Genomic DNA, 24152 nt, shown 5'->3' on the forward strand with positions numbered 1-24152 from the left:
TTGGTGACACAGTACAAGATAGTACAAAGTCAGCATGGCTTCCTTCAGATAAAATCCTGCCAGACGAACCGGCTGGAATTCTTTAAGATTACAAGTATGACAGATAAAAGAGGATGCAGTGGATGTTGTATATTTGGACTTTCAGAAGGCCTCTGACAAGTTGCCACACATGAGGCTGCTTACCAAGTTAAGAGCCCATGGTATTACAGGAAAATTACTGTTATGGTTAGAGCATTGGCTGATTAGTAGGAGGCAGCGAGTGGGAGTAAAAGGATCATTTTCTGGTTGGCTGCCAATGAGTAGTGATGTTCTGCAGGGGTCGGTGTTGGGACCACTTCTTTTTATATTGTAAATAAATGATGGAATAGATGGCTTATTGCCAAGTTTGCAGATGATACGAAGATTGGTGGAGGGGCAGGTAGTATTGAGGAAACAGGTAGGATGCAGAAGGACTTAGATTAGGAGAATGGGCAAGAAAGTGGCAAATGAAATACAATGTTGGAAAATGCATGGTCATGCACTTTGGTAGTAGAAATAAATATACGGACTATTTTCTAAACGGGAGAAAATCCGGGAATCTGAGATGCAGAGGGACTTGGATTTTTGTAGACATATCGCCCAGGGCATTTACCATCACTCATTGTCAGCCCATGCTAACGTTTCATTAAGGAATGAGATTTCTCCATCTACCATTTCATGTTCAGATGGGACAGTGCCTGCAACCAGAGCCTGACAGCTGAGCAACAGGATCAAGTGGACAATTACTGCAGTTTCAGGGAGGAGAGGTGTATGAAAATAGCTAATGCCTCCTCCTTTGCTGTAGATTTCTTGAATGCATGGTTTGTCTGAAGAGAAATAAACCTATGCATGGGCATTACATGATCAACAGATCAAAACGAAACTCCTTGGCTCAAAATGGTTGGCAGCACACCTAGGGGAAGGAGAACAGTGATCTCAAACCTCTGCTGCCTTATGGTTATTCCTACTCATGGGGAAGGTTCTGGGAGTACGCCCCCAGGGAAAGATCCGGATCTGGAGTTCCCAAGGCAGTCCTACACCAAGTTCAATGTTGACTGGCAACTCCTGTGACACTGCTGGTACCAAACTGCATCGGTCTCTGCCGTTCCTTTGGGTTCATCAAAAGTGTGGAGAGGAGATTGCTCCATGAGCAATAGTTTGTTCTCTATATCATACTGCCGAAGTTTGCCTATCTAGACAACTAGGACACAACATCCATGGACGACCCTGACTGACGGAGGCCTCACTCATGTATCAGCAGCTCAAAATCCGTAAGATGCCTCTAAAAATATTCAGCAAAATCTTTGTCGTCCAGCATTAACATTAATGAAATATACCATACAAAATTCAGACAGGTTTGAAAGGATGAGATGATCTTCACTGAAGACAAAAAAAAACAATAAATTAACAATGGCTGTTCATTAAATACTACCAATTAAGACAATCCAATGAACTACGTAGATAGATTTGGAATAGCATTTGGTCATTAATCTGAAATGAAAATGATAAATGTTTTATCATAAAGTTGTAAAGTGCATTGAATAAAGAAATTAAGATCGGACATTTAAACTAAACATTTTATAGATCAATTTACCTATCGAGATGACACGAACTCCAAACTGGAATGGCCAGTGAGCCTTAGTTAGAACTACTCACAATAATCTGGAGGAGAGACGCTGAGCAGTACTAATTGGGTATATTTAAGGCACAGGTTGATAGATTCTTGGTGAGTCAGGTCATGAACGGATACAGGGAGAAGGCAGGAGATTGGGGCTGAGAGAGATAGATAGAAACTTTATTGATCCCGAAGTAAATTACAGAATCACAGTAGCATTAGAAGTGCACAGATATACAGATATTAGGAGAGAAGAAAGAATTTTAAATAAAAGTTACATTAAAAATAGATCAGAGCTGAACAGAGCTTAATAACAATCTATCAGGAGGGGGTCATTCCTTCTCCAACTATAGGTTGGCTTATTATTGAGCCTAACGGAGGAGGGCAAGAATGACCTCACCTAATGCTCTATGGAGCAGTGCAGTTGTCTCAGTCTATTACCAAAAGTACTCCTCTGTTCAGCCAAGGTGGCATGCAGAGGGTGAGAAACATTACCCAGAATAGCCAGGATTTTCCAGAGGGTCCTTTGTTCTATCACAGTCTCCAATATGTCCAAATTGATACCTATAAACAGTGCCAGCCTTTCTAATCAGTTTATTGAGCTTGTGGCATCACTTGCGCTGATGCCATGGCCCCAGCACACCTCCGCATAGAAGATTGTACTGGTAACAACAAACTGGCAGAACGTGTGAAGAAGAGGCCTGTATTCCCCACAGAACCTCCTCAGGAAGTTGAGGCGACTCTGCCCTTCTTGCACACAGCCTGTGTCAGTGCTCCACTCCAGTTTGTCATCCAGGTGCACCCCCAGGTACTTATAGGTCCTCACCACCAACAGTACAAGGAAGCAATGCAGGCTTAGTCTTCCTAAAGTCCTTCACCATCTCCTTTGTCTGTTGTCCTTGTTGAGTTGCAGACGATTCAGCTTGCACCATTTGACAAAGTCCTCCACTAGGGCCCTGTATTCATCCTGTCGTCCTCCCTTGATGACCCAACTATTGCTGAGTCAACAGAGAATTTCTGCAGATGACATGACTCGTGTATGCAAAGTCCGAGGTTATCAGGGTAAATAGGAAGGGAGCCAATACAGTCCCACAGTCACATAAACTGTGGTGTGCCAGTTAGGTAGTCCATTTTCCAGGAGAACAAGCAACTTGGCATGGCTGAACTCATGCAGTAGATAATACAAACTCACAGCAGGCAGTTCAATACTGGACTGCAGATTTGTTCTTTCACAGAAATGTGACTGGGATTACACGATTTGTTGTTCACAAGCACAGCAAGCCCACTTCCCTTCCTTTTACCACTGTAGATCAACTCTGTCTGCTCGTCACATTGAAAACCCATTCACAGTAGCGTTGGATTTGCTTGTGTAGCCATGTCTCGGTGAAACACATAACACTGCAAACCCAGTATACGTTTTGTGTCCGCTTGAGTATTGCGGGGGAAAGTGGATCAGCCATACTCGATGGGCCAAATGGCCCAATCCTGCTCCCACATTTAATGATCTTATAACCTCTGCCTGAGAAAGAAAAGCAATAGCAGTGGCTCCACTTGCAGATCCAGTACAGTTTTTGTGTCCTTATTGTGGGCATCTATGTCGCTCACAACTTGGACTCAGCAGCTGTCTATGAACACACAACAGAACTGCACGTGACGCCCATGGGAGCAGGTGGTGGATGGTTGTACAAGAAGCTGGTGCACATCACGAGTCCTGGTTTTGCAACCACTGACACCAAGCAGACAATCTCTGAAGAGTATTGATAATGGCTATGGATACCCATCTTGTAAAGACACTACCCAGAAGGTGGCAAAGGCAAACCACTTCTGTAGAAAAATTTGCCAAGAATAATCACGGCCATGAGACCATGATTGTCTCCATCACATGACATGGCACATAATGATGATGACACTGAGGTAATGAGTTGGTTGTAACTTACCCTTTTCTTGTAGAGTTTTACAAAGCGATCCTTGAGATCTGTGAAGGTCGATTTAACACAAGTATTATTGGCCAATGCCAATAAGGAATGTGTGTGTCCCACAGGAGGTATTGAGCAGAGGCTCGTTTTCCAGCCTTCTCGATTCCATGAGACAAACTGAAGGGAAGGTTTCAATCTGGAAGGAAGTATTGATGTTATTCTCTTATGACTCAACTGATGAATTGTAATTACAGTATAAATACAATTGCTGCCGTGCACATACGGACAAGAACTAAACAATTATTGCTGTAAAACTGAGAGAATTCTAAATAACTTGATGTCAGAACTGTTGCAAGTTGGTTTGTTTTCTCCTTCTCTAACTTCTTTCTAATTGGTTTCATTAATCTATTAATTAAGTAGCTCCATAAACAGCAGAATCACCTTGGCAACCCTAGCCTCACCCATTCAAAGATTCATTTTATTTCCATAGAAGGACTTTTCCTATAGATGCTGCCTGGCCTGCTGAGTTCCTCCAGCATTTTGTGTGTGTTGCTTTTATTATCAAAGTATGTATGCAGAATACAACTCTGAGATTTGTCTTCTCAAGATAGCCATAAAATACAGAAAACCATTGAAGTTGTTGAAAGAAATCCATTCTCCCCCACACAAAAAGAAAAAGAAACAAAAACACACAAATCTTAAACACCCCCAACCTTTCCGTGTATAAAATCTAACAGATCACCCAAACCACCAGCCTGCCAATCTGCAACAAGGAAGAATGGGCAAGAATATGAAAGAAACATAGAACTGAAAGAGGCCAATATGAACTACAGTCCAATTCATAAATCTCAGAATTTTGATAACATTGGCAAGAGTAACAGGACCCAGCGGCCTCTCTGAAGGTAGCGGCATGTACCAGCAGCCTTCTGAGAACCACTCGCTCTCCTCCACATATGCCTCAATGTTTCAGGCTTCCTAATATTTTAATCTGCAAGAAATGTAGGCAATCATGGCCCCTTGTCTCATCTCTGAGCTTCTCCTTGTGGTAGCTCGCACTCGCATTTCTCTCCTAGAGTTTTCTCTCCGGAGCAACAGAGCACTAGCTCACTCAATTGAACTACAGACTGTAAGTCACAGGCTCCAACAGTTTCCAAAACAAAAATAAGGTAAAAAGAATAAGTAGTAGAAAAACTGAAATGATTGTCTGGAGATGCTGCCGGAGGAATCGTTGCTTACTGGCGCCATCTTGACTGGAAGGTAAAAGATTTGCGAGTCTTTGTTTCTTTTTCTTTTTGTGTGGGGGAGAATGGATTTCTTTCTTTCAACATCTTCTATGGTTTTCTGTACTTTATGGTTATCTTGAGAAGACAAATCTCAGAGTTGTATTCTGCGTACATATTTTAATAATAAAGGCAACACACACAAAATGCTGCAGGAACTCAGCAGGCCAGGCAGCATCTATGGAGAAGTCCTTCTATGGAAATAAAGTGAACCTTTGGAAGGGTGAGGCTAGGGTTGCCTCTCTTAAACTGACTCACTTTCTCATTTTCCCACCTCTGATCTCCACTTGAGATGAAACATAGAAAGTATAGCACAGGGACAGGTCCTTTGGCCTGGAATGTTGAGCCAAACCAGCTGAGTAAATCACCCCCCCCCCCCCAAAAAACTAATCCCTCCTACCTACACAAAGTCCATATCCCTCCATCTTCCCCACATTCAAGTGACTCTAATGTATTTACGTCTACCACCATACCAGGCAGTGCATTCCAGGCATCCACCACTCTGAGTACAGAAACTTACCCCTCACATCCCCTTTGAACCTACCCACTCTCACCTTCAATGCATGACCTCTGGTATCAAGACGTTACTACCCTGGGAAACAGATACTCCCTGTCAACTCTATCTATGACTCAAATGCTAACTGTTTCTCTTTTCACACGTTTCTTAGCTTTTTGAGAAGAAGTGTTCCTCCCTCCATGAAATAGTCGACAGAGGAAGCTCAGTAATAGACAACTCATCGTCAGGCCAGGTAAGATATTGGACTCTGTTCTTAATCTCAGATTTCCAGTACTCATCAACGGGGGAAAAAAAAACCCAATGGATTTCACATACAAGTTTAAAAATCAAAAGGCAACAGTATTAATTTAGTAAAAGGAACAACAATAAAAAAAAATGGTTTAGCATATTCTCAAACCTCTCAATATTTCTTCTCAGGTCAGAAATCTGAACATTTCCCCGGACCATAAGTGCACAGGCAAGGTATAGGTTACGTTTTGGATCAGCATGCATTAACTGGTGATCCTTACTGAAAGCATCAGTGAACATCTGATCCAACCTGTTTAAGTAAACAAATAGGCAATCAGTCAAGCAAGCGCTGGAATTTTTTCCCTAGCAGGATACAAGTCCAATTTATAAACATACCTTTATTGTATTAAAACCTATTAAACCTACTCAACAATATCACAATTAGTATTAGTGGTATCACAGTAGCAGTACTATTAATTCAGGACAACTGCTGTGAAATTCCTTTTAAATGAAGCATTATTAACTTGTAGATTACATGATTTAATCTATAGACATCAGTTCTGAAAGGAAATATCAAAATACAAGCATTTAATCTTGACTTTAATGACAAATCCTATTGTTGGTGGTGGAGCTCGGCCTAGTGATAGAAATCGCCCGTCACATCCTCCGCCAGTCATGAATGGCATATGATCCAAGACCCCATTTAATTTCATAGAGTTTTGTTATCTGATTAGATAGCTAAGAGTATTGTTTTCCTTTATTTCAATCATTTTAATTATTTCTAACTGATTAATTAATTTTGTCTTCATATTTTCCAATTATTTCAATTTCAGTCTTTTTTTTAAAGCATCTCCATATAACAAGGCATTTAAAAACTTTAAAAATCAATGGTACTCTTACAAAAGGCAAGGACTTGTAGTCATTCAAAGCCCATCAAAGGAAGGTCCATTGAATTACACCATCTACTGCCCAGTTACTGCTGAGGAACTCGCAACTGAACTCATAGGGTGGAGATTCACCCAGAGAAATTCCTGGTAATAGGCCCAGCCAAAGTGATTTGGTCATTCTGAACTTCAAAATAAATTCTGGGTGTTCCCCCAACTCAAAGTACTTAAGTGGACTCTACATATCAACTTCATGCGAACCAAAAATGTTTACATCAATCTTTCGTTCCCTAAAAGGTAGAAGCATTTTTTTTTCCTGTCAAGCTCAAGGTCATAGAAAGTGCTGACCCATCTTTGGTTTACAAACTCAGCACTGCTACCCTGATTCTGAATCAAAGGTTTGCACATTTGTTGAGTTAGCTGATTCAAGCTTTAAGTTTATGCTTCACCTATTCACCTTTTCATTTAAATATTTTTATTCTGTTATTTAGAGATGCAGTAACAGTCCATTGTAGCCCAAAGAACCTGCACCGCCCAATTACACCGATCTGACCAAATAAGCTACTGACATACATGTCTTTGGAATGTGGGAGGAAACAGACACGGTCACGGGGAGAATGTACACGTTCCTTACGGAGAGCGGCAGGAATAGAAACTGGATCACTACTGCTGTAACAGCATTACACCAACTGCTATGCTACCGTGCAACCCCAAAATAAATATCTAAAGTATTCATTTAAAAATCTAAAAGACAGATCAAGCTTGACTGAATCAAAGTTCCTTTAACATATAGGTATAACTCATGCTGCTTCCTGTCAAATCCTGTTACTGTTTCCTTCTCACTTCTTTAAATTTGCAATCACACCTGACATACTTTAATCTGTGGTTTATACTTTCTTTCTCATATCACTGAGAGTTCTCTTTCTACTTTCAAAACATGTTGACAACGTTCTGTTCCAACTTTTCTCTACTGCTTCAAAGAATACCATCACAAGAGTTAAAAGAAAACAAGGAGGACAGAAATATTGTTCCATTATTTAGAATTCTTTCATAATCCTAACCCCAATGCTATTATTTCCTTGTCACTACACACTTCCTTACATGCCTGATCTTTTATACCTTCTACGATTCCCTGAGCTGGGTTCTTCAGATCATTTTCCATCGTGGCAATCTTCTGTTCAATCCACATCCTTGCATGTACCTGGCACTGAATCGCTGCTTGCTCTCGGTCTTGCTAGTCGTTGCCTTCTCAGCTCGGTTCAAATGCCCACCCCTTCAAATTAACAAGAATCTTCTTAATTCTTCTCCCTTTTGGCCCAATCCTAGTCACTATTTTGTACATGTTCATTCCTTTTTCTGAAAAGTGTAAAGTGCTCCTAGGACATTCGGAATATTACAAGAACACCAATTGTTACGTGTCAGCCTACTCAATGCAAATGAGATTACAACTGATGAGCAGTTTCTGCACTGATGCAGGGATCCTCTCGTCCCAGTCCTAACATCAGTAACATCAGAGCAATGTTAACATTCTTTGTGAAAGTCCTACCTTCTTGTAGGGATGTTTAAATCAGCCAGGGTGTACAAAGGAGTTAGACTAGAAACAAGGTAATGCAGCCGTGGAAACGGAACCAGATTCATGGTAATCTCATTAAGATCCATATTGAGGGACCCTTCAAATCTGGAAGAACTGCAGCAAAGATGACAGAAATTAAATGAACAAAATCTACACAAAATAGGAACACAACTCCCAGTACAGTAAATTCAGAGCAATTATATCATGGCTATACAGTACTGTGCAAAAGCTTCAGGCACATATATAGTTAAGGTGCCTAAGACTTCTGCACAGTACTGTAGTTGTCAATGTGGAGCACCATGGGAGGGGTGTGGGACAGGTGGCAGAGGAGGAGACCAGACACACCCAACCTTGAGACTCAAGCCAGTCCTGATATATAACAGCCCCATTCTCCCTGTAAGCTTTGTTGCCCTGACTAATCAAGAACCTATGAACCTCAAAGAAGTTTTGATGAAAAGCCCCTCAACCTCAAATGTTAAACTTTGTTTATCTTTTCACAGATGCAGCCTGAATGCCGAGTATTTTCAGTATTTCCTGCTTTCATTTCAATGTGCAGGTTATTCACCTCTGGTACAACCAATTCAGGAATATTAATACCTGGCTTGAAAATTCACTGAATATTTTACATTCAAGACTCTTCATCTCATTTATTAGAAGCTGCAGAATCTGCTAGTCAGATAATATCTGAAATTTTGATTTCAATATCCTGCTACTGGACTTTTGATAGAACAAAGTATTGCAGCTTCCGATGCATGGAAGGCGAAGACTTTACGTAATGTCTGTCCTTAACAGATATAGCTTCCCCAATCCTACATTTTGTTTCAACCCTCTTTCTTTATGCTACCTAGTTTCAATAAAAGTATTTATTTTTCCTGATTTTCAGAATATATATACACAGACACACACACATCTAATCTACTTAATTCATGATTCAAGATTAATATCATTTCCAGTACGCAAGTGTAAAGGAGAATGAAATTATTGTTACTCCTGGTCTGATACAGCACAAAAATGAATAAAATAAAGAATACAATAATAAAAATATAATTAATATAAATGCAAAAGATAGCTTATATATGTAGATTGACTTACATACATAAAGTGATGCTATGTAGGAGTGTCTGTACACAAGGTAACGGACAGGAAATGATAAAATAGTGGTGGTTGGGGTGTGGAGGGGTGGACTATTGGGTGGAGGTGTTGATCAGCTTTACTGCTTGGGGAAGATAACTTTTTGAGCCTAGTGGCCCAGACGTGGATGCTATGTAGGGAGTGATGGGAGTGGGACAAACAGTCTTTGAGCAGGGTGGGTGGGATCCTTCATAATATTGCTGGCCTTACTCCAGAATCTTTCTGATTGTATGCCCTTGATGGTGGGTAGGCTGCTGCCAGTGATGCGTTGGGAAGATTTGACTACCTATTGTGGAGCCTTCTTGTCTGCCGCAGTACAGTTTCCATACCATGCAGTGATGCAGCATGTCAGGATATTTTCTACTGCTCATCTGTAGATGGACGTAAATATAGATGTGTATAGTCCAGCTCTCTTCAACCTCCTCAGAAAGTGGAGGCATTGATGAGCTTTCTTGGTTGAGCAGAATGTGTTCTGGGACCATGAAAGACTGTGCAAGATATTCACTCCCAAGAGTCTGAAACTGCTTGCAGCTTCTACAAGACCATAAGACATGGGAGCAGAATTAGGCTACTTGGCCCATCAAGTCTGCTCTGCCGTTCAATCACAACTGATTTATTATTCCGCTCAACCCCGTTCTCCTGCCTTCTTTTGGTAACCTTTGACTCCCTGACCAAAAGAACTTATCAATTCCAGTTCATATACTCAACACATAACATTACTATAGTACTGTGTGAAGGTCTCATGCACTCTGGTTCCCCCCCTCCCCCTTATAGTTACACAAAACCTTTCCCACCAACTGCAATAAGCATATATAATAGCTCATCTCTCTGCGGCAGGCAAACACTCAAAAGTCGTACAATAGTCTCTGCTTTATTACTTCGTCCATTATTGCACATTGGTACATTATTGTGTATATTATTCTGTACTTCATTATTATTAGTTAAGTCTTCACAGAGTGTGTTTTTAAATGTTGCTGCTGTAACAAAAGAAACTCGCAATTATTATTAAATTTTCTTGGTCTCCACTGTCATCAAAGGTAATGAATTCCACAGATCCACCACCCTCTGGCGAGAGAAATTCCTCCTCATCTCCATTCTAAAAGGACATTCTTATATTCTGAGGCTGTGCCCTCTGGTCCTAGACTCCTCACCATAGGAAACATCCTCTCCACTCTAAGGCTTTCATAATTTGATGTTTCAATGAGAGATCCCCCTCTCGTTCTTATAAACTCCAGCAGGTACAGCTAGAGAGTTACACTTCATCAACTTCACAAGAGGCACACTTCATTAACCCTTTCATTCCTGGAATCATTCTCATTAACCTCCTCTGCACCCTCCCCAAAGCCAGCACAACTTTTATGGAACCGAAAGCTGCTCACAATACTCCAATTGTTGTCAAATCAGCACCTTGTAACACTTCAGCATCACATCGTCGCTGTTACATTGCAGCACACTCGAAATGAACGCTAACATTGCATTTGTCTTCCTGATCGCAGATTCATTCTGCAAGTTAGCCCTCAGGGAATCGTGAACAAAGAGTGCCAAGTCCCTTAGCACCTCTGATTTTTGAATTTTCTCCCCATTTAGAAAACAGTCTAAGCCTTTATTCCTTCTACCAGGTGACTTATCTACCCTCAGACCTTTCAGCTTCCCAGGCTTCTCCTCCCTTGAAATGACTACATTCATTTCCGTCCCCTGACACTCTCAAATTTCTGGCATTATACTAGTGTCTTCCACAGTGAAGACTGATGAAAAATACTTGCGTTTGTCTGCTATTTCTTTGTTCCCCCATTACTACCTCTCCTGCGTCATAATCTAGATTCTGATTTCCACTCTCACCTCCCATTTGCTCTTTACACAGTATATCTGAAAAATCTTCTCTCTTTATTGTATTTTTTCATTGTCCTTTTTTTTTTAAAGCTTCCCTACCCTTTACTTTCACACTGATTTTTGCTGTATTATATGCCCCCTCTTCTGCTTTATGCTGTCTTTGACTTCAGAATTAGGTTTAATACCATCGGCATATTGTGAAATTTATTATCTTTGCGGCAGCAGTGCAATGCAACACATAATTGCCCCCAGAAACTCCAGCCATTGCTGTTCCACTGCTGTACCAGCAGTATAAAGAGGGGCATGAGTGCTGCGAGATATCCTGAAGACGATAACCATCTCCTTTGACTTGTTGATATTTAGGAAGTAGTTATTTGGCTGGCACCAGACCTCGAACTTGTCTGTAGGCCACAGGTTACCTTCCACGTTCTCCTCAGTAGGATAGAAATTGCCTTATTGCATGTTATTGGTGTCAAAGAATAACATCACCCTAAAGTTATTTATAAAAATCCCATAAACATCATTATCTTTAATTTAGAGAAACTCAACAATGCTGTTCTGTGAACCTCGATGTCAGCTTCAGCAACATTTCACTTGATTGGTCTGTTGCAAGATCTTTGCAAGGTATGCAATGCAGTTTAATTTTTAAAAATTCCCATATTTACATGCAACATATTGATAGTCCATAACACTCAAAGGCCATTGGCAAGCCAGTGGGGTAGCATTATTCAGCTGCACAATAGCCTTCAGGGAAGAAGCTGTTTTTCAATCTTACTGTCTTGGCCAAGATGTTTCTGTATCTCCTACCAAATGGCAGGAGGTCTGGTAGGACAGTGTCTGGGATGGGATGGGTCTTTAATGGTGTTACAAGTGCACTGTAAGGCATTGAGAGTTGTAAGTTGTCTCCAGGTCCAGTAGTTGAGTTCCAGTGATGTGCTGAGCCATTCTAATCACCCGGTGGAGTGCTTTGTGATCTGTCTTGCTGCAGCTAGAGTACCACACTGTTATACCATATGTCGGGATGCTCTCTATCACACATCAATAAAAATTGGTCAGCAATTTTTGGGACAGATTAGCTCTTCTTAAGCAGCTCAAGTAGTATTGTCACTGTTGAATTAACCCCCTCTCTAGATATAGATGCAATGTACATCCACTGCTTCACCCTTGTCTACAGGAATGTATATAATGTATCACTCACCTGGTCAAATTCAGAAGCAAGTTAGCAACAATATTGTTCATTGCATCAAATGGCTTCTCCTGCTTTTTGGCCTCACTCTGACTGGAGATCAGAGTACTTTTCATTTTCACTGATACCATTTTGCCACTGGCCATCTGATGGATTTTGTTGACTATGTCCACCAAGGACTAGATTTAGAAACGGAAAGGTTAGTAAATCTGCCTTTCAAAATGCAGCGTCCTCCTCAAAAATTAACCACATGAATGAATATCGGGAAACAAGATGGTTACGACAGCCAAGAAATCGAACTGTTTTGTAGCCCAATGTTGTGTCTAAAGGTCGAATAGGGATTTGTAATTGTACTATGTCCAAGTCTACATCCTGTACCTACCTGATTTTCAATAGGCAAAACGCAATCTGCATGTTCAGTCAGCTCCTTCATGGCGAGAACACTATTATAAGGAGAGGTAATAACATCATCTTCAGCAGAAGGGTAGACGGAAGTAACAAATCTGTAAACCTCTGGGAATTCATCCTCCAGGAGGCTCAGGACAAAGGTACCCAATCCAGAACCAGTTCCTAAAAAAAAAAATAATGAAGTTTTGATTATGAGTGGTATAGATAGGGTAAATGCAAGCAAGGTTTTTCCACTGAGGTTGGATGGGACTACAACCAGACGTCATGGGTTGAGGGTGGAAGGTGCAAAGTTTAAAAGGAACATGAGGGGAAGCTTCTTCACTCAGAGGGTTGAGGGAGTGGAACAAGCTGCCAGCACAGGGGCTGCATGTGAGCTTGATTTCAACATTCAAGAGAAGTTTGGATAGGTACGTGGATGGTAGGGGTATGGAGGCTATGGTCCCGGTGCAGGTTGATGGGACTAGGCAGGTTAAATGGTTCAGCATGGACTAGATGGGCCGAAGTGCCTGTTTCTGCGCTGTGTTTTTCAATGACTCTAAACATAAAGCAATTCCTGTTCAAACTTCTATTTCTCAATTTAGATTACAAGTCACATTTATATTCCTGTTGCTCAAAACAAATGATCGAAGTTACAGCTGACAGAAAATGAAAAAGCTACAGATGCTGCAAATCTTGTGTCAGAAGTTTGTTTTCTTTTGCAAGCTCAGTTTAGAAGTACAGGTACATCTGCACTTGGGCTGTTTGGGTAACAGAAATTAGCCCTTGGAGAATCCACCAATCACTGCTCAAAAAATTTGATATACTGAATTTATGTGGGAAAAAAAACAATATTTATTTTTCTCAACTCACACTTTTTGATACACGTATAGATCCTGTAGCTTCATGTTATAGATATGGAATGTTTTCCAAGAGGGCAACCCACTACCCCCTCCAGTCCACCTGTAACCCAGAGGCCTCTGTAAAGTTTCTTTCTCCTAAGCTACAAGCTATGTTTGAATGGGTTCCTGACGAAGGCTCTCGGCCCGAAACGTCGACTGTACCTCTTCCTAGAGATGCTGCCTATCCTGCTGCGTTCACCAGCAATTTTTATGTGTGTTGTTTGAATGGGTTCCACAGTGTTTCTTTGTTTGTGGTTGTCTATAGGAGGATGAATCTAAGAGTTGTACACAGCATATACACTTCGATAATAAATACTGTGAATTCCCTTCAGATTCCATGAGCTGCTGGGCACAGTAGAAGCTTAAACTAGAAAAATGTTTCAAAGAAAAATGTTTCACTTTCCGCTGATACTGCCTGGCCTGCTGAGTGTTTATAGCATCTTCTGCTTTTTTCAGATTTCCAGCATCTGCAGTTTTTGATTTTCAAAAATAAAAGGCTATTTGAAGGTAGCACATTGTAAAAAAGCAAGACTCACCTCCACCCATTGAGTGGATTAAAAAGAAACATTGCAAAGAATCACAGTGTTCAGCTGTTTTTCGGAGTATATCTACAATTTGGTCCCGGTACTGATTACCGTACTGTTTGTACCCCACTGCCCTGTAGAAGAAAAAAAAGATTTTTTTTTTCAGAAAATACAACAATCAGCCAGATTTGTGAACATTGAGTTATGGAATATTATTTTTGTAATTATGTTCATCATTAATATGCTCAGACACATCCAAGAAAAAACAATTACCAGTAAATCTGTCTAATAACAAATCCTTCTTTATTTACCAGCCAGCTTTCTTGCCATGATCATCATCACTTCTAACAGCTCAGTAATTTGTTTTTTTTTATCCTGTATAAATGGAAGGACGTCCCTTTAGAAGAGAGATGAGGAGGATTTTCTTTAGCCAGAGTGGTGAATCTGTGAAATTTATTGCCACAGATGGCTGTGGAGGTCAAGTCTTTTGGGTATATTTAAAGCGGAGGTTAATAACTTCTTGATTTGTTGGGCTTGCAGGGAGATGGGATTGAGAGAGATAATAAATCAACCAAGATGGAATGACGGAGCAGACTCGATCGGCCGCATGGCCTAATTCTGCTTCTATGTCTTACTGTCTTAAGACAGATATTACATGAATAGAACTAAAATGCAAAGGGAAAATAATAAAAATTTGCAATGCACAAAGTAAATTTATTATCAAAGTACATACATGTCACCATATTCAACTGACATTCATTTTCTTGTGGGTAATCATAGTAAATACAACAGAATCAATGAAAGACAAAAACCAATGCACCAAAATAAACAATCTGCTAGTACAAAAGGAAAGAGAAAACAAAAAATATTGATAATAAGTAAGCAATAAATATTGAGAACATGAGATGAAGAGTCCTTGAAAATGAGTCCATAGGTTGTGGGAAGTTTAGTGATATTGCAAGCTACCATACTGTGGAGTTGAAATGGAGGGGATGGATCTCAAATTAGTAAAAGTGATGCAGGAACTACAAATCAATAATTTAAGCTCACCAGTATGTTCTTTACTTCAGTCTCTAGTGTGTCAAACAGCCCATTTCTCTGTGGAAATGCAACTCAATGAGTAGGACTTATAAAGTCCGGTTAGATGTTAGACCAGCAATGTTATGGACTGGAGGAATGAACTTCGAATGGTGCAACAAGCATTGGCCACATGTTTTCTTACCAATTGTTACCTGAACCAGATACATCTGATATCAGCTGTTTATTGTCAAAAACATCTCTCAATGGACCCTGAAGTAATTCATTAAGGACACCTTCTTCCATGTCGATGAGTACTGCCTAAAAAGGAAAGAATATTTTCAGTAAGTCTAGTTACACTTAAATCAATCAGATATAACTGAAACAGATAAACAAATTAGAAGCAGTACTGGGCCATTCAGATCCTCAAGCCTGCTCCCTACCTTTCAAGTATCTATCCCTGTCCAAGATTCTGTCCTATTGACTTTTGAAAGGAGTTACCTCATCCGTCCTAATTGGTGATCTCCTACTTAAAATCTCAAGATCCAGAGATAACCCCCACAAGAGAAAACAAGCTCCACATCCACTTTAAGATACCATAGGATCTTACTAGTTTAATCGAGTCTCTTCTCCTAAACACTTGTGGATATGATCCAGAAGTCCGATCTTTCACCACAAGCTAACAGACCCATTTCATGTATTAATTTAAATTAATATTTTCTGAACTGCTTCCCATTATTAACATCACCCTTTTAAACTGGATCTGATACTGTTCCCGGTACTCAAGATGTTGTCTTAATTGAGCCCTATATAACACAAGAACAAGCTGAATAGTTTAAATTAAATGACACTACACTTTGGCAAAGAGATAAGGTAAAGATTAAGATCTAAACTTTAATATTTTAACAATACCATGTAGCATTATTTACATCATTGCTGTCATTAAGAATTTCAGCATAAATTTATCTTGTAGTAAGAAATGTTAATTGTCTATTAGAAAATGATTACATTGCTGCTAATTTAAAGTCACCACTACAACTGTACTTTAAAATTAATGTAAAAATGTTACCCGAGCTTTGAGAGTTCTTATTAGACCTTTCTTTAGATTTAGACCACCTCCATCAGTATATCTGTAAAATAATTGGTTCATAAAATGGGACTAATCTTTTTAAATAACAAAGTAACATAGATGTAGACATATTTCTTTATGCTATCTGAAAATTAATTTCCTGTTACGTGTTATTTAATGTATATTAAAATTATTTAAAGTTTATTCTCAATCAACTAGGTCAACAAAATGTTTCATATTTTTAATATTAAAAACTGTTTGCAAAATTATATTGCCTACCTTGTGTCCACATTTCTAAAGAAATTACTGAGAGCTTCATCATAGATGCCTTTCTAAATTGAAAACAGAATAATAAAATATTTTGCAATGGGGATAATAATTAAATCCAACTCATCCATTACAAAATTTAAACAGCATCTTCCTGTAACTAACTGGAATAGCAAACAAACATCAATCTTTCACTAAAATTGAGGCTGTGACAGCAGGAAGAATCTGAACAATTATTCTGACAAAGATTCTTAAAAAGGAGGTAATAAAGATTACAATCATATATTGCAAAAAGGCAAAACCAGAGCATGATTCTAACGGTATTCACTGAAGGATTAATATCATAGAATTGTGAACGCGGATCAATGCAAACCATCTGTACCAAACATTGAAATATACATTATAATCTTGAAAGTGTCCTGCTTTGCAAATATGATTACATATAATTAAAAGCCTTGTACATCAAAATCATACATCAAGTCTACATGCTGCATCAAAAACAATTATTTTTCTAATTTGTATAACTGTATAAATACATGTACATATATTGATACATAGTACAGGCAATATACATCTTTTTCCATGTGACTTGGGGAAAGTAGCCCACTTTGGAAGACTGATTCGTGGACCAGCTCATGCCAAAGTAAATACCACAGGGACTCTGATTCCGAAGGTAATCACCCAGATATTATCATTTCAAAATTTCATTATCCTCCGCCTACACATTTTGTTTCTTCCTTGTTTCTACCCACAATCTCACTGAAGCCATGGAAGTAAATATTTGCTATACAATTAGCTGTCTTTGTTGGGCACTGTTAGTATTTGTATTTAAACACAATTTTACCCAAAAAAAACCTCTGCTATCTCACCGGATTGATCTGCTAACCTTCCCCTCCCCACCACTTACACTTTGCTACCCTACCTTGTTGATGCTTGCATGCTCCCGGAGAACCAAATTCCAAAATCGGCAGCCGATCTGATTGCCACACTGGCCGACTGAAAACAAAAATGATACTGTGAGGGTCTGGATTTTATTAGTAAGTTGATGTATTCAGCAACATTAGGAGGTAGTAGGACGGCAAGTGAGAATAAGAATAAAGGGGGCCTTTTCTGCTAGTGACTAGTGGTGTTCCTCAGGGTTCAGTATTGGAACCACTACTTTTCACATTTTTGCCAGTGATTTAGATAATAGAATTGATGGCTTTGTGGCAAAGTTTGCGGATAATATGAAGATAGGTGGAGATATAGGTAGTGCTGAGGGAGTAATGCGATTGCAGCAGAACTTAAAACAAATTGGAAGAATGGCCAAAATAGTGGCAGATGGAATACAGTGTTGTTAAATGAATGATAATGCATTTTGGTAAAAGGAACAATAATGCAGAATATTATCCAAATGGGGAGAAGGTTCAAACATCAGAGGTGCAGAGGGACTTGGGAGTCCTCATGCAAGACAGAATGATGACAAAATATAGTATTAATGGTATGACTATTGGATGTGTGGAGGATCAGAGGGATCTTGGGGTTCGAGTCCATAGGACATTCAAGGCTGCTGCGCAGGTTGACTCTGGTTAAGAAAGCATACGGTGCATTGGCCTTCATCAATCATGGGATTGAGGTTAGGAGTTGAGAGGTAATGTTGCAGCTATATAGGACTCTGGTCAGACCCCACTTGGGACCTTGGTCAGTTCTGATCGCCTCACTATAGGAAGGATGTGGAAACCATAGAAAGGCTGCAGAGGAGATTTACAAGGATGTTGCCTGGATTGGGGAGCATGTCTTATAAGAATAGGTTGAGTGAACTTGGCCTTTTCTCCTTGGAGCGACGGAGGATGAGAGGTATAAGATAGAGGTGTACAAGATGATGAGAGGCATTGATCGTGTGGATAGTCAGAGGCTTTTTCCCAGGGTGGAAATGGCTAGCACGGCAGGGCACAGTTTTATGATGCTTGGAAGTAGGTACAGAGGAGATATCAGAGAAAAGTTGTTTTTTTTTTAAAAATGCAGATAGTGGTGAGTGCGTGGAATGGGCTGCCGGCAACGGTGGTGGATGTGGATACGATAGGGTCTTTTAAGAGACTCCTGGACAGGTATATGGAGCTCAGAAAAATAGAGGGCTATAGGTAACCCTAGGTAATTTCTCAGGCAAGGACATGTTCGGCATAGCTTTGTGGGCCTGTATTGTGCTCTGGGTTTTCTATGTTTCTATTAAGAATCTCAGGTTAGTTTACAGGTAGCAAATGCAATGTTGGCATGTATTTCAAGGGGGAGGGGAAGGGAAAAAAGGATCCTTCATTTACATGACAAGTAAAAAATCTTTACATTACGTCTCTGCCTAAATGTGCAATTTATAGTAATTTATTTATTAGTAGTTTGTACAACAGGACAGTCAATAGAACATAGAAATCCAATTGTTCAGTATGAATTAATCAGTCTGATGACCTGGTGGAAGAAGCCGTCTCAGAGCCTGCTAGTCTTGGCTTTTATGCTGTGGTACCATTTCCTGGATGGTAGCAGCTGGAACAGTTTGTGGTTGGGGTGATTCAGGTCCTCAATTACCCCTCAGGCCCTTTTTTACATACCTGTCTTTGTAAATGTCCTGACTAGTGTGAAGTTCACATCTACAGATACACTGGGCTGTCCACACCACTCTTTGCAGAGTCCTGCGATTGAGATAATGCTATGGCTTTATAAGACACTAGTCAGGCCACACTTGGAGCATTGTCAACAGTTTTGGGCTCCATATCTCAGAAAGGATGTGTTGTCATTGGAGACAGTCCAGAGGAGGTTCATGAGGATGATTCCGGGAACAAAGGGGTTAACATTTGAGAAACATTTGGCAGCTTTGGGCCTGTACTCACAGGAATTTACAAGAATGCAGTTGAAAGGACACGATAGGATGGATGGATGTGGAGAGGATGTTTCCTATGGTGAGGGTATCCAGAACTAGAGGGCACAGCCTCAAAATTGAATCTGTGGAATGCTCTGCCACAGACTGTGGTGGAGTCCAAGTCCGTGAGTATACTTAAGGTGGAGATCGGTCAGTGCATCAAAGGATATAGTGAGAAGGCAGGATATCTACAAGCAGCAATGACTCAAGAGGACCTGAATATAAAAGAAAGGATATAATGTTGAGACTTTATAAAGCATTGGTGAGGCCTCACTTGGAGTATTGTGAGCAGTTTGGGGCCCTTATCTTAGAAAGGATGTGCTGAAACTGGAGAGGGTTCAAAGGGGGTTCACAAAAATAACTCCAGGATTGAATGGCTCGTCATATGAAAAGTGTTTGACGGTTCAGGGTCTGTATTTGCTGGTATTCAGAAGAACACATGATGACCTCATTGAAATCTATTGAATGGTAAAGGCCTTGACACGGTGGATGTAGGGAAGATGTTTCCTATGGAGGGAGAGTCCAAGACCAGAGGACACAGCCTCCAAATAGAGGGGCATCCTTTTAGAACAGAGATGAGGAGGAATTTCTTCAGTCGGAGGGTGGTAAATCTGTGGAATTCAATGCCACAGACAACGACTCAGGCCAAGTCTTTATGGATATTCTAGGCAGAGGTTGATAGATTCTTGACTGGTCAGGGCATGAAGAGATGAAGAATGAGCATGGGGTAGAGAAATTTGGATAGGTACATGGGATGGGAGGGATATGTTGGGTTAAGGCTCAGGGGCAGGTCAATAGGACTACGCAAGAAGTTCAGCACCATCTAGATGGGCCAAAGGGCCTGTTTCTGTTCTGTTGTATTCTATGACTCTACGCTCACCTTTGGAAATTTAACTCATTGGTCTACATTTGGGAAAAGGCTGTGAAGGAGTCTTTATCAGTATTTCTGGCAAAACCCAAACAGGCCTCAGTGAATAGGCTAGAATGTGTAATGTAACCTTGCAGTTTATTGATGATAGCTGTGTGACCACAAGAACCCTGGAGTAGGAATAGGCAACCAGATTTCTCAAAGCTGTTCGCCATTGTTGTTGATGACTTCTTAGTGCATTGTTAAGCAATTAACCTTCATCATCAGATTGGCCCTTTTTAGATCGTTTCTAGACCATTTGGTCGCTATTGGAAGCACTTTGTTAGGAGTCGAAGGAATTTTAATCAACATTTGAAACCATCTTTTGTGGGAATACCGAGAAGTACTACCTTTTTACTCAACTCCTTACGCATTGTAACACACTGGTAAATAAAATAAAACAACCTTCAAACTACAACAACATGGGACTGGAGATTACCATCTGCCCAGCTGAAGAAAACAGGGAGACTCTTGAACAAGGGCAGAACAGTAGAAAGGTATTCTCAATGGTTCATTCCATACACGGTAGATAAGATATTGATCCTGCAAGCTCCCATGTGACAAAGTTTAAACGTCGGCGAACAGAAACAGGCCCTTGCATAGTCCTACTGACCTGCACATGAGCCCACATTCTCCAACCTCAACCTCAAGCCTAGTGAAGAACTTGGCCCGCTGGTGAAGTGGTTTGGGCCCAGGTTTGCTGAACATACAAGAAGATTAAGGTTAATTCACAGCAAAAACTCCAGTGGTGCTCTCAGATTAGTCTGGCAAAGACTGGGAGAATGCTACGGATCTCTTCAACAAACTCGAGTCCTGCCCCGAGGTTTCTAGCCAGGAGCCCCAATTTCTGTGAGAGCTAGGAGACCTGCTATTGGAGATGGAGGCAGCCAAAGCCAAAGGCTGCTTACCTGGCTTGTCTTACCTTGACGCTGCACGAGGAATTAGTCGCATCTTGGTGAAATTCCCCTTTAGTCTGCAGGAAAAGGGGATGTCACAAGGAACCAGATACTAACTGAAAAATGGAGTCAGCTTCCCACCCTTCTCCTTCTTTTCTAGTTTCATCCTGGGCTGACGCCAAAATGAAATAATCCTTGCTTTATCATGACCACCTCTACACCACTTAAATCAGAGAAACCTGGTTAAGGCCCTATCACGGTGCACAAAACTGAGGTGGACAATGCTGTCCAAAAGGATGACTCTAAAATGTCAGAAGATCCTAACAAACAGTGCACTCTACATCAGAAATCACACGCTCTCCAGAAGTGTAGAGGCTTCAGGGAGAAACCTCTAGAGGAGTGAAGAGCCTTCCTTAAAGAGCACTCCATTTTTTTTTTTGCTGCTGTTCTTCAACCAGTCACTGCATGAGGGACTGTAATGCTGTCATCCAGTACTCTGAATGGGACTGCGACAAGCACGTTGCAGACCTTCATGTTGGCCCACCTCCTTGGTCCGTGAAGATCAATACAAGCACCCCCCTCACAGAACGGCGGGGAGAAAGATGAATTCCCTTCCTCTCTAGTGGCCACCTGTTCCTGTACTGTCTGTGGGGAAAACTCTGCCAGTCAGTCAGGTGTAAAGATCTGACTTGTCAATGTTTACCCAGAAGGCCACTATGAGAAAAGGATGAGGATGCATGTTGTCTTGGATGATCTGAGCAACAAGTCTTTAGCTAAATCATCTTTCTTCAACGCAACCGATAGCGCTTCAGCTTTCACACTTAAGACATGCGCAGCTGTGTCACAGATGGTGGGTGAAGAGCAATAAGTTTCATTGCTGAATCTGTTGAAGAAGAGACTCGTTTAGTTCTCCCGGTGCTCATTGACTGTGATGAACTTCCGGACAGTAGAAAGGAAATCCCCCACTCCAAGAAAAGCAACTCGCCACCCTCACCTCAACTCTCTAACCGCCAAGATACTGTCACTCAACCCAAAGGCAGAGATCCTGCCCCTGCTCGAAAGAGGCAAGGTACTCGAGCAACATGATGGGCCTCCAAATACTCCCTTTACACAGAGGTCAGCACCAAGATGGGTCACAGTAGGAGACGTCTGCCTAGGGAGTGCACACAAACACTCACCTGTGAGCATTTTCAGAACTGGCATACTTGCCCGGGCTCAGGACTCCCTTCCTCAAGCAGCATCCACGTCAAGGAGAGCTTTGGCCTGTGCTGCCAGCCTCCTGCCTCTCCAGCCTTGACCTCGCAACAGAGAGGTTTGGCAAACAGCAGAGCAAGCAAGCGTGGGTGAATCTGTCTTTGTCAATACAGAAGATGACGACAAACCAGCTCTTTCAATGGATGATGCAAGGGTAAAAGGACCCTGATGGCAGTTATATACAGGACTTCAAACAGCAGCTGGGATGTAGACTACAGATTACAATGGACAACAGAAAAAGCATGTCAAAAGGGCAATGTTACAGTAGTCATGGGAGATTTCAACATGCAGGTAGATTGGGATAAATCAGCGTGGTAATTGACCTCAAAAGAGTGAGTTTGTTGAAGGCCTATGAGATGGCTCTTTAAAGTCGTTTCTCATTGAGCCTATTAGAGGGTCAGCTATACTGGATTGAGTGTTATGTTATGAACTGGAAATGATTAGGGAGCTTAAGGTAAAAGAACCCATAGGACACAGTGATCACAATATGACTGAGTTCAACTAGAAATCTGATAGTCTGACATAGCAGTATTTCAATGGAGTAAAGGAAATTACAGTGACATGAGAGAGGAGTTGGCCAAAGTAAATTGGAAGGAGATGCTGGCAGGGATGATAGCAGAGCAGCAATAGTGAGAGTTTCTGGGGAAAATGAGGAAGGTGCAAAATAGATATATTCCAAAAGCAAATAAATACTCAAATGGCAAAATAGTAAAACTGTGGCTGACAAGAAAAGTCAAAGCTAATGTAAAAGCAAAAGAGATAATAATAAGGGACAAGGAGATGGCAGATGAACTAAATGAGTATTTTGCATCAGTCTTCATTGTGGAAGACACTAGCAGTGTGCCAGATGTTGAAGGGTGTGAGAGAAGAGAAGTGAGTGCAGTTACAACAGGAAATAGGGAAAAGGTGCTCAAAAAGCTGAAAGTTGCAGGGGTACATAAGTCACTCGGACCAGATGAACTGCACCCTAGGGTTCTGAAAGAGGTAGCGGTAGATATTGTGGAGGCATTAGTAATGATCTTTCAAAAATCATTGGACTCTAACACGGTGCCAGAGGACTGGAAAATTGCAAATGTCACTCCACTCTTCAAGAAAGGAGGAAGGCAGCAGAAAGGAAATTATAGACCAGTTAGCCTGACCTCAATGGTTGGGAAGATGTTGGAGTCAATTATTAAGAATAAGGTTCTGGAGTACTTGGTGACGCATGGCAAGGGAAAATCTTGCCTGACGAACCTGCTGGAATTCTTCAGATTCTTCTTCTTCTTTTTCTTCTCCTCCTCCATCTTGTTTTACGGTGGTTGGCACCCAGCTTAATGGTGCATTACCTCCACCTTCTGCTCCGGAGTGTGCAATAGACTTACATTCTACACACACACACACACCCAACCTGCACTTTATCCTCTCATCTTTGGCCATCCTAGTACCCTATTCCTGCTTATCCATCATATCCTATAAAAAAAACCCTGTATCCCTTAAGAAAGCTAAAACTACCCTGACCTGTGCTCTCTCACCCGTTTAAGAGACTACTAGACAGGTATATGGAGGAATTTAAGGTGGGGGGGGTTATATGGGAGGCAGGGTTTAAGGGTCAGCACAACATTGTGGGCTGAAGGGCCTGTACTGTGCTCTGTTCTATATGTCCAGCAACCCTTTTAATGTGAATTCCTGTGCCCCCAATTCCCTTAGATTCTCATCATCTCTCTCGGCATCCCATACGTTCTGCAACTCAGAACTACATGTTCTACTGACTCCTCTTCCTGACATTCCTCACACTATCCTGTCTGGTGTTTCCCTATCATTTTCAATGTTTTGTTTAATGCACAGTGTCCCAGCCTTAACCTAGTCCACACAGTTTCCTCTCTTCTGT

The 24152-nt window shown here is 41.0% G+C and overlaps 1 protein-coding gene across 1 annotated transcript in view; it reads right to left on the reverse strand.

The window, feature by feature from the left end:
• tube1 (tubulin, epsilon 1) overlaps positions 1-24152 on the reverse strand; it is a 31452-nt gene that overhangs the window by 3315 nt on the left and 3985 nt on the right. Inside the window, exons 2-11 of the mRNA XM_072279298.1 lie at positions 17264-17337; positions 16354-16406; positions 16075-16135; positions 15211-15326; positions 14001-14122; positions 12561-12748; positions 12191-12357; positions 8005-8145; positions 5744-5884; positions 3571-3745 (exon numbers count right to left, since the gene is read on the reverse strand). Coding sequence (XP_072135399.1) covers positions 3571-3745; positions 5744-5884; positions 8005-8145; positions 12191-12357; positions 12561-12748; positions 14001-14122; positions 15211-15326; positions 16075-16135; positions 16354-16406; positions 17264-17337 — 1238 coding nt within the window. The remainder of the gene's footprint in view (positions 1-3570; positions 3746-5743; positions 5885-8004; positions 8146-12190; positions 12358-12560; positions 12749-14000; positions 14123-15210; positions 15327-16074; positions 16136-16353; positions 16407-17263; positions 17338-24152) is intronic.

This window comes from Mobula birostris, chromosome 2, assembly GCF_030028105.1.
Source record: "Mobula birostris isolate sMobBir1 chromosome 2, sMobBir1.hap1, whole genome shotgun sequence".
NCBI classification, from domain to species: Eukaryota; Metazoa; Chordata; class Chondrichthyes; order Myliobatiformes; family Myliobatidae; genus Mobula; species Mobula birostris.